Source organism: Myotis davidii, unplaced genomic scaffold (genome assembly GCF_000327345.1).
Source record: "Myotis davidii unplaced genomic scaffold, ASM32734v1 scaffold545, whole genome shotgun sequence".
NCBI classification, from domain to species: domain Eukaryota; kingdom Metazoa; phylum Chordata; class Mammalia; order Chiroptera; family Vespertilionidae; genus Myotis; species Myotis davidii.
Window position 1 is genome coordinate 682,525 of NW_006296634.1, and position 17,155 is coordinate 699,679.

Sequence of the window (17,155 nt, forward strand, 5' to 3'; positions counted from 1 at the left end):
CTTTGGCATCAGCCTGCTGGAACTGGTCACTTGAATTCTAACTACATGACCCTGGGCATGTTAATTTCTCTGTACCTTAGTTTCCTCTTCTGTCTGATGGGGATATTAATAGTGCTGATCTCACAGGGTTGTACTAAGAATTAAAAGAAATCACCCAGACAAAACACTTAGCTTGGTGCCTTGCATATTTTAAGCACTCAACACTAGTTTTAAAAAACATGGTGGGTTTGGAAAAATTTAGGATAGTAACAGTACAGACTCACTCTGGTGTCACAGCCAGAGATAGAGAAAGAAAGCAGAGCTAGGTTGGAGCTACTGCCAATCGCCCCAGGAGGCTGACAAACTCCTGCTCCCTGGGGAAGGTCTGAGGTATGAGTTGGGCATGTAGGGTTAGTCAGAATTCTTAGGGGTTAACGGGACAACTCTGCAGGGTGTGCTGTGGGGATATCCTGCTCTTTAAACATTACAACATTCAGTGAGTGTTTTGTGACTTTCCCCACTGCCAACCTAAGTGCCAAATGGCCTGATTTAAAAAAATCAAGATGAATGAAAATCAATGTTGGTAGGGATGACGTTATTGGAAATGCTGTGGAGATTTGCAATATTAAGGTAGAATCCCCGTTTTCAAGGGAAAAAGCTGGCTCCTCCCCAAGTTCTAGAAGTATGGGGGATAATGCTGAGGTGAAAGCAGTGGTGACAGTATGCTGGCCCTGGGGTTAGGAAGCAAAGCTGAAAAAGAGGTCTCTTTACTCTGATCTTGAATGAACAGAACTGCGCCCAAAACCCAGTTCTCCAAATCAAAAAGTCCTGTCTTCTTAGAAAAAAGTTGTTTCTGGAAAGTAGAAACAAAGAGATTTCCAAAACCATGTAAAAGAGCCAAAGTAAATGACAGACCACAAGCTTAAATAAAAGTTAACAACAACGGGAGGTGGGGGTGGGCAGAGATTGTCAGTTACATCACTAGAAAAGAAACAGTCCTGTTGAACATGGTGGGCTCCTTATTTGGGGTTCCTGTGGCCCTACAAGCCTGGCTCTGTAGTTAAAACCTATTTCAAATCTGGGACATTACCCTGCAGCCCTGTATTTGGTGTCTTTAAAGATTAAGGCCACAGGACAGTTAGGAAGGGGCCTGGCCTCTGGCTTTTTACTTCCTATACTTACTGCAAATCATGGCTAGAGTTTCTACCACAAGCTCCTGTGCCTGAAAAGCCCTCCTCTCGGACAGAGACCCAGGAGTTGGTCTGACCTCCCTTGAGGAGAAAGAGGAATCTAGTCTCCTTAAGAAGTACCCACTGTGCTCTGTGTGCCCCCCTCCCCCAATCAGAGGCATGATGTTTCTCTCTCTCCCTCTCCCTCTCCCTTCCTCTCTGAAATCAATAAAAACAAATTTTTTTTAAAAAAAAGAAACATAATGATGAGAATCATTGATAGGCTGCACGCCCTCTACTAAGAGTCAAGCCCAAAACTCACTGTGACCTCCTGGTTCATAGGTCAACGCTCAACCACTGAGCCATAACGGCCATTCGAAAACCTCACCTACCTTCCCCAAACAGTATTACATGTTAAGTTTTTATGTGGTAAAGTCTCTGCATTATTTTCTATTGGATTTAGTGGTTATCAGAAGTAGAAGCTAGTTCAATAGCTAGTCTGCTGTTCTTTGCAAAGAAGGGACATTTTAGCAGAAAAAAAACAAAACAATAACGACAACGGTTTCTTAGGATTTGCCCAGGGAAGCCTGGAACTGCGATACTATGAACTTGAAATACTTCAATGGCCATGCATTTTTAGAATGTAATCACTGTCATACACATTTAAATAAGATTGTATTTTTCCATAGTATAATTTCTACAAGAACCCTGTTCCTGCAACCACTTGTTTCAAACCTTCCTACACCCAGCCTGAAGGTAACTGAAAACACCAGGAAAGATAAAATGAGGAGAATGCCACAAATAAAACTTCTAACTCCATTTCTAAAGATCAAGGAAATGTCATCTCTCTGGGCTTCCACAGATTTTTGAGTTAGGGGCAAAAACTGGGATGGTTCTTCTTGGTCAGATAATCTAATCTTCAATGAGAAGGTCCCATTAAAATTATTCTGAAGGATAACTCCTGTGCCATTTTTATTGGTAAGTTTATTCATTGTCCACCACTCCACTCACTAGAAAAGCAGTTTTAAAAGATCTGATTTTTAAGCATTTCTATTATTTCAGAATATTCTCTTCATCTTTTGTCATATACTCTTTTGTAACCCTTCTATGACCCCAAACCAACTCCAAATGTAAAACAACAGAAAACAAAAACCTTCCAAGGGAGAGGCATGATATAGGGGAAAGTTTTTCTTTCTCTTCAGAAAGTTTTCAAAATGGACTCAAGAAGCAAGATAGGGATGCCATTCGTGCTGTCATCAATAAAAAAACAACCAAAAAACCCCCCCAAAAACCCAATTTGTTTTAAAAAATCGTTTTCCAGTGTGAGAGTACATTTAATGCTGCAGCCAATTAATGACCAGGCAAGTATACCTGTCACTGGGTGCTAAAATGGGTTCCATCTATCAAATATTTTAAAAAAAGAGAATACCCAGGAGCAACCAGACCCTCCCCAGAGGCACTGAAACAAAAGACTGATCTGTTTATATAGTCACATGAAAAATAAACATCTTTATTTTTTGCCTACTTTATTTCATTTTTTTCAAATAAAATTTAAATCTGTACAAAGTATACTGTTACAGTATATATTTTGTAAGAATCAATGCCTAAAAGAATCACAATACTTCAATAAGCAGTACAGCAGACCTCGCTAGTTTCAGCTTTGATATTGAACAAACTCAAGCCGGCTGATGCACAACACATTTGCTTGGTTTCCACATGGTGAGTTCCCAGCACTGAGATGGGAGAACATGACAGCAAGTATGGTTTATATTACAGCCTGACACACAGTGCTTCTTCATATGATAATAACTACACATATTTAATACAGAATGCTCAAATTTACTTTTTAAATTGCATTTGTTTACTTCTTAGTTGGCAAATTTCAGCATTCTTAATGGGGTCCCCAAACAGTACAAATTAATGATATTCTACTATGTAATTGGCACATCTCCAATAAGGATTAACTTGTAAACTCAAAGAATATCACAACTTTGTCCTAAAATTTAACTGATACACATCTGGTCCATTTAACCAAAGTCATTTTGGAAAGATATTAAAGAACAATTCTATTTCTGAAAGGATATCACTTTGACCATTCTTTAGAGAAGATAAATTTTTAAATTGTCATTAAAATGCTTTACTATAAAAATTTTACAAACTTGATTAGAAATTTCAAGATGATTCACAGCAGACAAAAACAAACTGTTTATATTCCAACAATACCTACTTTTAGACTTTCAAACAGAGCACAACCATGTCAGCTGTGTTAACTAAAATTCTGAACAATGTACTAAATTTATAAGTGGTGCTGGGTCTAGCAAGTGTAAATACATAGTATATTTTACTGAAAAGAATTGTCTTCTTTATACTTTATTTGTTTTCCCATAAGGAAACATTAATGTTTACATTCTTTAATAAAGTTAATCTTACATCAGAATATAACTTAATACTGTCAGCAACAAGAACCACACACAGTAAAATAAGAAGCACATTTAAAATAAGTCTGAATTCACATAGATTAACATTTGTTGGTTAATAAAATATCGACAGTATTACAATCTTACAATATTTACAGTAAGAAAAATCTAGAGTAATATATACCTTTCACAGCAGGATTCCTTTTTTTTTTTTTTAAATTTCTTCCAGTTTGGGATTGTGTATACACAAAAAGCTCAAATAAAGCAACTCTGTAATATAATCTTAAAATAATGGCTACTGGGGGGAAATTCTATCACAACCATTGAAAATAATGGTGACTTTTCACGGAGTCTGTGGCATCTGAGAATCCAGTTAATTAACCAAAGTCTTGCTCAAACCAGCCTCAGTTACCTAGATTAAAGCTGCAGAACTCCGGCCTTCCCTGACTACTGAAAACCCAACAGATTTTCTCAAAATGCTATAAGAAAAGTGGGAAAACAGGTTTTAGGTCACACCTCATGGATAGAAGCCTCTGGCCAGTGCACACTCCCCAACTTATATTAAAAGAGGGCCAATTTTATCGCCGAAGTATTACAAGAGTTTACTCTCCAGTTACAGGGCACTCAGACACTGCGCTCAATCAATCCTTAACTCTTGTACAATTGGGATAAGACAAGAACGTGGCCCATATATTACACACCAGCATCTTAAGCGACTTGGGACTGGGGCAAAGAAACAGACTAGGTTGGTTTGCATTGAGACCAACAGGGAAAATGGAAAGCAATGCATATTTCCAATTAGAATGGCAAGAAGACCCACATCCCTAAACTGGAATTTTGCCAGGGCATCAGAGTTAGCACCCCCTCTCTGAGTACCACAAGCTATTAGAATGTGTGCTCTTGGCCTCCTCGAAGAGAGAGCAACTACAGTAAGTAACACCATGTGGGACATTATTTCAGTGATGACTCCCAAGAAAGCAGTTACCATTCTTGAAGCTGGGGCTGTCCACAGCACCTGAGAGGACTCATCTGAGCTGTGACTTGTCCCAACCCTGCTTACTTTAAGACATCTGATGGGCACAGAGCACTCAGGGATACAGCTGCTGGCTACTTTGGACTCTAGATCTTACAGGTAATCAACAGGTATCTGAGATTGAATTAGCAAACTGTACCATAGCTCCTTAAACAGACATAGTCAGGTTTGAAATCAGGTGAAGTATGAATCTTCACTGTCAGGTCAGAAATCAAAGTGGGAATCTCCCCACATCAGCCAAGGGTATTTTGTCAAAACCTTAGGAGTTGGACAGTTTTTCATGTTGCAAGTGATTAAGTTTACTTATTTCAGTCAAGCTGGATTGGCAAATCAGACTGATCTATTTAGTTAGCTTTGATTTATTGATTCTTAATGTATGTGTAAACCCAAAACTGTTGTATTTGGGTTAAATACACTGACAGAGAAAATTCAAACAACAAAAGTTTTCAGCAAACTTCTGTGGCATTTTCTTTTTGTAAGTCAATGCAAGATCTAAAGGTATTTCTACCCAACAAAATCTGTTTAAGTGTTTAATGTTATTTCCTTTTTGGTCCTATACAGAATGCTATGACTTCTATATAGGTCTGAATGCTGCTCCATGTAGATTCCTTCTGTATATCTAAAAATATATACTTCTCAGTAGTTCAATACATGGTTAATCTTCCCACAGAGGAAGATTTTTGTAATCACATGTTGCAAAGTAGAAAAACATCTCCTTTCTAAGAAAGGAAATATACTTTCCTATTGTACACTTTTGAATAAGCCCAAAGGCATGCACCAAAAATCATTATTAAAACTAATACATGCACTAAAATGGTGTAGAGTTAGACTTAAAGTGCTGCTTCTCAATTTTTAAATTTGGAGAAGACATCTTGTCAGTTGTTGACTCAAAGATCTCCACCCCGCCACCCACCCCATTTCATGGCATCAAGAGAGAAATGTAAAAAGTAATGCATAAATCTTTAAACTATTCTTTACATGGGGGAAAGGACAGATATATCAACTATCCTATTTATAAACTGGATTCCAAGTTTTAAATAAAACCAATATTTACTGGTAAAAATTGTCAAAGTGAATACATCCAAAGAAATGTTACTAATAAATAATGTTCTACACAGAGAATAATTTACTTTGGTTTTATGCACCTTCTCAAAAATAATACTGGTGTCCCACATATCACCAAAACTGATGTGTTCCAGCAAAGTTGTAAGGCAAATCTTTTTTTCCTAGTGACATCTTGTTTCCCAATAGACAAAACTAAAATCTTTTGGTGAGGAAGGGGTTAAGATAATGGCTAACCCCTTGGCATCCTGAGCATTGTGGTTTATCAAACTCTACCCTGCGAGAAGCTATCAGGCACTCTGACCCCTGCCTTGAACCAGAAATGGCTCCCATGTCTAGAGATGCCCTGACTCCTTATAAATAGCTCTCAAAACTTTGCTTTCTTCCTTCTGTCTGGATGTTGTAATATCTAACAAAGCTGGTTACAATGTCATATTTCGCTAATTGGGGCCACCATCTAACAGTAATTCCAGAAATGTTTTAAGCCGATAGCTAGTTATTAATTTTATCAACTGAATTAAAATATTCTTTATAGAGTTATCTAGAGCCAAGATCTTTTAACTTGGGTTTCAGAAGATATGTGATGCACCTGAGGTTATTTGCAAAATTACCTATGTGCATTTTTTTCTGGGGAGAGGGTCCATCACTTTCATCAGATTATCAAAGGAATCTGTAACCCCAAAAAGGGGTTATAGGTACTTAGAGGGATACCCGTAATTCATCTTATATCAGGATTGGGAAATGGGGGCAGAAAACTAAAAAGAGCCTAAAGTGGGGGAGGAGGGGGCAAATTGCTGATCTTTTCCTTTTATTCACATTTGCAAAATAGTGCTTCAAACTAGGAAAAATAATTAAGCTGATTAAACTCCATAAAAATAATCAAAGCCACTTTCTAAAATATTTTTCATTTTCCATATAGGGTAAATTTAGTCTCTAAGAAAAAGTTTGGAGACTGAATTTTTCTCTTTTCCCAAAGGAAATTCATAGATATAATGCTGATCATCATCCACAGTTAAAGATTTGACAACATAAAACTTAAAGAGAACTCTAATGATGCAAGCCTTACAGTTTTGAGTAAAGGATTATTTGGAGTCAGATACACATTTGTCAACCTTAGTGTCCCCAAATTGGTCCATACTTAGACAACTACCAGGCACAATTCCACTACATAAGCCTAAAATCTGAACAATGGAAATTTAAGTTTCTACTCAAATTAAAAACAAAGCTACAAGGCTCCAGCCACAAACATTCACACTATGTCATTGAGGACTTTCTCTTTTCAAACATATCACTGAATTCTCAACACAATTTGCAAACAGTAAGATCCAGAATGACTAGCAAGACATGCCGAGAAGAGGATGTCAAGAATTAAAACATTACTCCCAGCTCCCCCCAATCTAGAAACACACTCGGGCATTCCAAAAATAAATCAGATCTGAAGAGAGGCCTCTTACTTGTTGGTTTTAAGTATGAATTGCCTAAAAGGCTATGGGAAAGGGAATATAAAATGAAATAATTAAACAACTTACAAAAATAATTTTAGCCAAAACACGTTTTCACACTATTGACAAAACTATCAACCTTTTTTCCCCCCTTCAATTCTGAACCTACCTGTGTTGCACAATTTCACTAAGACAAAATATATGTTCACAGGTATACTTTTTGTTCTCCTATTCTTTCTAGAGCACATCTTTACGTTATAAGAATGCCTCTAGTTAAAATAAAGTCTCTTATCCCTTGCCACGCCCCCCTCAAAAAGTGAGTCAACTCTGAATTCCAAAAAGGAATATTCATTAATATAATTATTCAATACCACTTATATCACATTGACCATGAGAAAACTCTATGAGCATTATGGAAAACTACATGAAAGAGGGAGCTGCCACTTGCCACCCACTTCACTTCCAGATTTTTAAGCCAATACCCAGCTAGACTCAAATCTCATTGATTTCAGTGAATACAAATCACTCCAAAACCAACCCATCTCAGGATGGAAGTTGGATCTCAAAGACATCATTATATATATATATATACATATTTCTATCCTAAGCTTTCACTTTGTCTATTCAAATAGTTTAATAAAGCTCACATTTACAAAGGATTTTATTGGCAAATAAAGGTCCATATTAAAAATTTCATCAAAACAATTTTTTTTTCACATAGCTAACACTAAGAAATGTTTTTTTCAGATTTACAAAGCATATTTAATTGCATATAAGCGTGCTTTGGGTGGGATATTAAAAACATAACTCTGTAAGAAATTAGAAAAGACTAGAAACAAAAGTGAAAGTGACTAGTCTTAACTTCCAAAAAATCAAGTGCAAAGGTAAATAGTGCAAATAATGAAAACTAGAAAATTTATAGGCAATTTTACATAGTTTTACCCGCTTTTGCACTTTTACGTATTGACAACTTTATAAACCCTAACAACAATGCAGCATGGAAATGGGCTATCATTTATCTCCATTGACTAGACTCAAGGAAGCCTTTCAAAGACATTTAAATCACTGGTTCTTGACACAGGTTTGGGAATTCACTTCTTTTTCAACATTCCTAAGGGTAGGAGCTATTCAAGAAGGCTCTGGACTGACTTGTAACTGTATTATAATTTCAAATCTGACACACAATGAAATGTGAAAGTCAAACTGTCAATTCTACAAAATAAGTAATAAAAACAATTCTGCTATTGCTAATGAATTTAACAAAAAATTACCTTCCAAATACAAAATCAACACCTTTCTTTTAGCTATCTTTAAACAGATTTTATCACATATACAGATTTGGGTAAAATGAAACTTGAAAATAATCTGTCAAAATCACTGAGAGTAAGTACATACTAAACTAGAGTTAATCCAAATATACTTGAATTAGGTAACTTTAAGTATTATAGCAATTCTTTATCTTATATAATTTAAAACACTTCTGGGATATTGGGAAGAAAAATCTAAACATGTTCAATTCACTCTACAAAGGGCATAAGAACTTCCAAGATGTACTAAATTATATTATTAACATCTTCCACCACTGAACTCTTGGGAGTTCTGCAATTTTAAAGTAACAGAAAAAGTGGGAAAACAAACAAACTTGAGTTTGGGGGGGGGTGGTATGTTGTCTGATTTCATAAATATAGTATTCTGAGGGTCTCATAAGGCTCACAATGTTAAAATGGTTGTTAGGATTGCAAATGTAGAAGAAATAGAAAAGATGCCTAATATTGCAATTTAGTGTTTTTATCTGGCTTATGGTTGTCTTCTAAGAAATGTATGTGGACCAAAGGCTATAAAAACAAGGTATAATATAGATCTTTGTAGACTGCAAAAAAGTCAAATGATTTTGATCTAAGGACCATTTTGAAAAGTAAAGGTAAGTTATCTTATAATATGAGCCCAGGAGAATAAAGAGTACATATGATATATATTCCTGATAGTTTATAAATTACTAGAGGCCTGGTGCATGAATTCGTGTACAGGTGGGGTCTGTCCGGCCCGCCCAATCAGGGCTGATTGGGCCAGGCGGGGGAGGAGATGCAGGAGATTGGCTGACCAGCCCTGTTCCTGATCCATCAGGGTGGAGATGGGGGTATTGGGGGTGGGGCCAGAAGGGGGAGGGGCTGCAGGCAGTTGCTGGCCAGTCGGCCGGCCCCACCCCCTGGTCAAACTCTTGGTTGAGGGAAAATTTGCATATTAGCCTTTTATTACATAGGATAACTGAAAAAGTTCTTAAAATAATAAGTCTGTGGGACCAACTTGCCTTGACCAGAAAAGTTGCCATTCCACAATTGTTCTACGTAAATTTGTCCAGAAAAGCAAAAATCCTACATCTAAAAACATATCTGTATAATGCATCATCATTATAATATCTAGCTACAGGCCAACAACTTCCCCATAACCAACAAGGGACCCATTTTCTCTGGCAATTGAAATTTCCTTAGCAAAGATCAACTTCATTGTCCTTAGTAAAAAACTCTCATTTAAGACTCCACCTTAGTATCTTTTCCTACCTCTAATAAAAATCCTCACACTTTACCTCCAAACCATTCCGATATACCTATTACACTCACAAAAGCACATCAAACAACTCTCTCCTTTCTGCTCTCAGATTTCCAAAGCAGTAAGTCTCAGCCCCAGTAACTCACCTAAAATACACATACTTCTTACTCTCTTCAATTCACAAATTTCTTAATTCACAAATTCTTGACAATTTTGATGTCCTTCAAACTACCACCTAAGACTATGGGGAAAACAGCAGTCAGAAAAACTGCCTGATTACCTCATAATACAAAAATTTTCCTGGGGTCAATTAGCTATGTTCTAAGACAGGAGTCAGCAATTTATTTACTTCCTTCTCAATTGGGGTAAGCTTGAATGCCACGGCAAGCCTTGGCAAAAAGAATAAAGAAGGAGAGACAAACAAGGAAAAAGGAAGATGGGTGAAAGAAAATGCCAGATGTGTAAGGCAGGGAGGTAGGTGAAATGCCACCAACAAACTACCTGAACTGGAAACCGTCAAATCCACTCCAGCTGAATTCGAGTTTGACCCACTCCCAACACGTGTCTAATAATTCATTAGCTGATTGCCATCATTGTTTGACTAAGTCAAGGTGAATACATAAGTCACCTATCTCATTACGTTGACTGCCAGTTTACAATAAGGACATCTTTTCTTAAGTCCTCTTAGGATCCTTCTACATTAATCCAGGTTAGACCAAAACACATGCTAACAAGAATATTTCCATGTTTCTTAAGATTTTAGAACATAAAGGTTTGGTCCTTGAACTTGGAGGCCTTTTGAATTATTAAAGTGCATCCTAAATCAAGAAAATTAAATTCTTTACCTTAAAATTTTCCCATGAAATGCTACAAAAATTTAATAAGCAAATTACTAATAATCATTTTAACAAAGTATGCATTCATAAAAACACTAAAATCTTGCGATTCCAAAATTGAGTAAAATATTTCTGGTCTGTAAGAGTAATTTTATTTTACATAGAGTATTACCACCATGTTTCCACCTTTCAAACAAGACAATTTTCCACAAAAGCAAAGCACATCAGGAAAAAGAAAATGAATACCAAACGTAACATGGAGACAAAATAAATGAGTAGCTATGAAATTCTCTTTAAGAATAACACATAACTTTTGCCACACTCAAACTTTCCTAAAGGCATAAATTGCCCAGACCATTCAATATCAAAACTTGGTCGTCAGTTGAGCAGCTGAAAGATGACAAACTGTTGGCTTGAAACCAATCATCCTTCACTTTTCATCTGGCTGTTCTTGCATCTAGAAATTCTACCTGACTCATGCCACTGCTAGTTTAGATGATCTTCACTTAGCCCATGGTAATTAATGTTCCAAAAGAGCCTGTCAAATGGCCTAGGCCTTGAATTTAGGTTAAGTTTTAGGATTAATAACTTCAAATATTAAAATCAGCTGTTTTAAAAAACACATTGTAAATTCCCTATAGTAACTAATGCTGCTGGATGAAAACAGTAATTTTAATAGCAGTGGTCACTTTAGTTTTATAGTGTACTTCATTATGAATGGCCTATATTCAGTTAAGTTGTAACGGAAAATACCCCCAGAAATATTACAATGTCTGATTTAAAAATGGATAAACTTTAACAGACAACTTTGTACAAACAATTTTAGTTAATTTATTCACTTAAGCAATTCCAATAAATTCTCCTTCCTATTCATTCCACTCTCATGGGGAAGTATATATATCTCCAAATTATTAAGATATTAAAATTTAGGGAAAATCAACTATAAATGTTATACTCAGGATTATCACCAATTGTTCCAAACCTAAGTTGCTAAAGATCCCCTGGATTTAGCATCCTTTTTACTTAGAAAGCAGGATCACATTATGATATTGAAAAGACTCTGAAAAGGGGAAAAAGTCATTAGATTTGATATCTCGTGTTTTATGGGGGGCAATCTTAAAAATATGTTCACATGTATAATAAAATGAATTGTGGAACTATGAAAGCCACCAGAGCAACAATTTCAGAAATCCCCATTCTAAAATCATCTGGAATGTGTGTAAGTAATATTAAAAAATGAGTGGGAATATGAAGAAGAGAGGGTGAACATTCGAAGGAGATAAAAATAATCATGCCCATGATCCAGTCACCAATGGTTGGTAGATATCTCAAAATGTCATGAAAGAAGAATGTTTAGAAAGTTTCAACAGTGCTAAATGAAAAATGTTAAAGCACAGAAACAGTAAATGAGATAACCCCCACAAACATCAATTTCCATTAAAAAATAAAAAACAGGAACAAAAACTTGACATAGGCATCTTTTTAATATACCAAATTTTAACTGACTTAAAAGATTATGTAAAATGCTTGGGCCAGTAGTACCCACCCAGATTCTCATTATCATTGACCTTATCTTTTCCCCTCCCTTCCACCCAAATTTAGTTGTTTTCCTGCAGGGAAGTACAGCATTCCTATATTAAGAAGAAATGAAAACAGTGAGTACAACTGATATAGATCCATTGACTTTTATTACAAATGTACTTGATCACTTGGCTTCAAAAAGTTTAAAATCAATACCCTATTTTCTGTATGCCAGTACAAAGCAAACTGTTTTACAAATTAAATACCTAAAATTTTGACAAAAATATTAAAATTTGATGAAAAATAATTATAAAAATCCTCAATATCTCTCTCTCTTCAAAAAAGGAGGCAGTCTTCCCAGTCCTATTATACAATATTAATAATATTCACCATTTTTAGAATAGGTAGCTAAATTATATTTTTCTGTTAGCATACAAAACTCTTAGACTAATAGATTTTATTTGTATATTCTCCAGTTAAGTTTGTAAATGCCATCTGATTGCAATATAATCAACTATCTTTAATTGAGTCCTAATTTACACTTGTTTAATAATTTGCATAGTTTCAAAGGGATAAAGGTAATTCTACAACTAATTATCATAGGCTATTACAGTGCTATTTTCAAGGCAATACGTATTTGCTCCCAAATAAAATTATCTGTCTTCTTTAGGCAGGGGTTAAAATTACTAGCAGCTTTCTCAATTACCTGAAAAATAATTTGGAATAGTTATCCATCTCCAGATGTGAAGACCTAAAAAACACACTGATATATATTTTCTACTTTGAGTCAAATTTCAACCCCTGCATGGGACAACTAGAAAGTGAGACTTTCAAGGTTTTTTATTTTCCCTATTGGTTTTGGTTTCTACTCTCCATGGCTTTTGAGAAGCTGGAAAAGTCTGTCTTTCCTAACTTGCATTGTTGTTTTTTCCATTTGGCAAATATTCATCTATCTCCAATCTGTATCTAGTAGAGGAAAAGCCAACATGGCTTTTCTTATAAACTTCCTTTGTTGTCAAAGGCATGTATAATGATTTCTACAGTTCTGGTTAGTTAACTTTAGCTCCCTCTGTGGCTGGATGACTGCTGCTTCTAACATCAGCATGACAAATAGGAGGCACAAATAAAAAGTAGCTTTAAAAAAGATTTGGTGATTTAAAAGAAAAAACAAACAACAACACCAAACACACACACACATATATGGGCATTTCAAATCTGGTGGCTGATCTCTAGATTAAATTACTTGACAGTGTCTCTCATTTTAAAGAACATCAATATTGCAATGCATTTCAAGTTTTCTTGTATACTTAGGCAAATAATAGTTTAACCAAACTCTTGGACCTTAATTATAAGACAAAGCAGATCATAAAAAATAAGGCATACTTGTCAGGAATTAAGTTTTGTTTGCTTATTTTTGGCACATTTGATCATACTGTCTTCTATGAATAACACATATGGTCAAATATACCAACCATTTCCTTTTTTATTTCAGCACAAACAGGGTTTACCAACTAGTAAAATAAAAACAAGGAAAAACTCCAACATAAAACACTGAGATATAGACCTTGGTAAAGTACCGAGCACCTGGGGAGCAGGGGGGCGAAAGGGGAGGGGGGAGAGGGATGAAACAGGAGAGAGAAGGGAAGGTTTGGGAGGGTGCTTGGGGAGGTAAAGTGAGATGCAAAATAAGAGCATCTTTACAGTCACTTAGTCTTTTCTATGATCATCTCTTAAGTCTTACAAGATCTGCATGTGGATTTCTTTTAAAACCCACTGACTATAAATCAGACAATGGTTTCAAAATCTTGGTAAGAGTGTGTTTAACTGTTATAGTGTAAAGACAACTGCACAACTGTGCTTCTTGATCCAATAGGATTCCAAGCAGAATCGGAAGTCTATAGGTAAGAAAGGCTTCATTTTAGGTAACTTAGACCCTAAAGAAAACCTCATGAGAGAACTCGAATCTCAAAGAAAGGACACTTAGCCTAAGTTTGCTGTGTTTTTGTTGACCTGCACTACTTATTGCTGGCTACTATAAAACACTGATCTAGGAGTACTCCAACAACCTGTAGTACAAGGATTAACTTTAAGAAGCTATAGTAAACAAGAGACAAAATCAAAGCAATTCTCTTTCCTAACTAGTAACAGCACAGATAATGCAGTCTTTTCCATATCACAGTTAAAGTACAGTGAACAAAACAGCTCAACAAACCTTAAGACAAAAAAGTGCAGGTTATTAATGTTTACATGCAGTTGAATAAGCATTCCAAATGTCACATTATGCACTGTAAAAGCTCAACTTTACTATGTGGAAATAAGAAAATGCACCTTGGGGAAAGGGGAGAAGCAATTTAACTATTTCCAGTGATTTTGTAAGTAAAGAAATTCCTAACTATTGTACGGTCACTTCATATTTAACATTGTATGAATAGTAAAAGCAAACTATGGGAACTATAATGGGAAAATGCACAGTACAATGGAAATAGCTTGTTATTCAACACATACAGTAGATCTCAAAAACAAAGACAACACACTCAACCAGGGAGCTTAAAAATATTAAATCAAAACCAAAGAACCAGCAGAAAAAAAAATCCTTCAAAAAGACAACTATTTCACCCTCCTAGGCCAATGCTTTACAATATGAGAAGCACTGACACCTTCCAGCTCCTACAGGTGATGTCTCCTACATACAGCAGTTAGATCTATATGTCTGAATTTGCCAAGAAACAATTCTATCCGCACAACTCTCTCTGTCAGACAAGGTCCTTTTTAAAAAAACAAACACAAAATGCTTTCTACAGAATTCCAAACCAAAATGTACTGTTTAAGGCATCTTTTTTTATAACATTTTCTCTTCACTCAAAGATGATAGTCATGCAGCAGTTTAATGATAAAAATATATTAATATTTTACTATACAGCAGCAAGGAGTTAGTTGTCAATTAAAAGCACACAAACATTTTTAAATGAAAACCTGTAAAAGACTATCGTTACTAACAATTTCAGTTTGGAGGACACCAGCTTGGTAAAGTGCTCTCCTAAGCTTTTCATTTTCATACGCTACAACTTGAATATATGAATGATAGAACATACTTTTGATAGGCTTGTACACTTGGGGAACACAAATACACTTAGCATATAATGTAGCCAGTAATAACTAGCACCACAGCTACATGGAAATCCTTTACGTACACCAACTTAACTTAGCTTTCTCTTTTAAAAGGAAACTCAGAATCCATGGCTCAGTAGGATAACTATAATTGTGTTGCTCTGCTTTTTAACAGGTCTACATAAGTTAATAGCACTGGCAAAAACCAAAGGATAGCTTCAGACCTCTTACAAGTTTAGGAGACAGTGCTAGTGACCACAAATAGACTCACTACCTGATGTCCAAGTACAGGTTCACTGGAAATTGCTGCACGTTAGTTTTTAAAATCTTTCTACACATAATGAAAAAAATATATTATGAACAATACAAGTACATCTCATATACACAGTGACAAAATGACTACTCAAAGCAAACAGATGCAGAAAAATATTATGGGAGATTTCCTTTTTCTCTCTTTCTCTATTTCCTTTTGCTATTTGAATAACTTTGGTTCCAACCATAAAAATCACAACTTAGCAAATTTCATTTAAATGCCTTTTTTAATAATTTCTTCATGTTCACAGAAGTTTCACTGACCATTTTTATGTTTAAGGTCCAGATGCAATGCATATTGTATAAAAGAGAGCACTTATTGTTTATCTTGCATGAATTAAACCTACGTACCTTTAACTCTACAAACTTCTGCATAACATTTAGACAAAGCTCAGACACACAGCATGCCTAGCCCTCATATATATACACATCTCTAATCACAGGTATATAGGGTGTCAAATATACTATAATAACCTCCATGTAAGGTTTGAAATTTGGTAACAAAATGAGAAAAACTAAAAATATTATTTTACGTGTTCTAAAATATCTCTTTTTTGTGCTAAAGTCAAATGTTAGCTCAACATGAAAAGGACTTTTATATAATTCAGCAATATTATAATCTTGACCATTTTGCAAACACTTTTAATAATAATAGCTTAAACGTGTACAAAAGTTCTTGGTTAATTAGGGAAATAAACACTCAGTTCTTTATATTTTTTAATCAAGTAGGAAACACAGTTCATATAATGTTATTACTTTTTGTATTTTTTTTTGTTTTAGCAGCTGCTTACTGTTTTATATGGTGGATAAAGTGGACAACATCCAGCGATGGGTGGCAAGTCAAGAAGAGAAACTGTCAGTTGGTGGAGGTTCTGTGGGTGGTGCTCCCTTGGAGTTAAGTTTTTTTTTTTTTACTTTTTATTTTCTCTCTTTCTTTACAGTATATTTTCTGTGTGTGTAGTTGTGTGTGAGTATGTATGTGTGTGTATGCATGTGTGTGGGGTTTTTTTCCATTCAGTTTGATCAATCTTCTTCCCCTTCTTCCTCACCCTGCAGTAGCAGGGTGGCAGCGGTGGTTTCCTCCTGCTGCTGCTGTTGCTGCTGGTGGAGTTGCTCACAGGCAGCTCGCTTCTCCCTCTGCTTCTCTTGAATCTTCTTCATCTCCTCCGAGTATTTGCAGAAGGTGTGTCCGAACTTGGCCCACACCTTGTAGGGCACGGTGATGGAGTTGCGGTAGGTGGGTTTCACCTCGCTCACTCGCATAAACACACCGTACTTGTTGGAGCCCACATCGAAGAAGAAGCGCTTGTTGTCCACAGTCAAGGAGGTGCCCTCGGGCAGCTCTGCCGGCTCCTCCTCCACTCCGTAGTCGTCGATGAGCTTGGCCAGAGCGTCGCGGAACTCGATGAGCCCTTGTGCGGGCAGCGCAATGGTCTGGCCCTGCGTGGAACCCAGGCCGGGCCCCCGATTGACCGTCTGGCGGATGCGCAGGAAGCGGCCGCGCTGGTTCTCCTTGAGATCCATGTAGTACTTGCGGTTCTCGCGCACCAAGAACTCACTCTTGAGCGCCCGGCGCGGCTCGTCCTGCGCCTGGGCCAGGTCGGGCGGCTGGCTGGGGCCCAGCTGCGCGTAGTGCTCGATGAAGTCGCCCAGGTAGTCACGGAACTCCACGGCCACTGACATGGAGAGAGTGAGGCGACTCTTGTTGCCGCCCGCGCCCACCTCAGCG

General features: G+C 36.5%; 2 protein-coding genes across 2 annotated transcripts; both read right to left on the minus strand.

The window, feature by feature from the left end:
• Nucleotides 1–2,637: 2,637 nt before the first annotated feature.
• IGIP (IgA-inducing protein) lies at nucleotides 2,638–9,301 on the minus strand. The gene is given in 2 exon segments (XM_015569622.1): nucleotides 2,638–2,913; nucleotides 2,915–9,301. Coding segments are annotated over 2 exon segments (162 nt in total). The 5' UTR covers nucleotides 2,966–9,301; the 3' UTR covers nucleotides 2,638–2,802.
• A 4,170-nt stretch (nucleotides 9,302–13,471) lies between these two features.
• Nucleotides 13,472–17,149, minus strand: PURA (purine-rich element binding protein A). The gene has a single exon (XM_006772434.2). It carries the CDS (start codon nucleotides 17,107–17,109, stop codon nucleotides 16,450–16,452), a length of 660 nt encoding a protein of 219 aa, XP_006772497.1. The 5' UTR covers nucleotides 17,110–17,149; the 3' UTR covers nucleotides 13,472–16,449.
• Nucleotides 17,150–17,155: the final 6 nt, after the last annotated feature.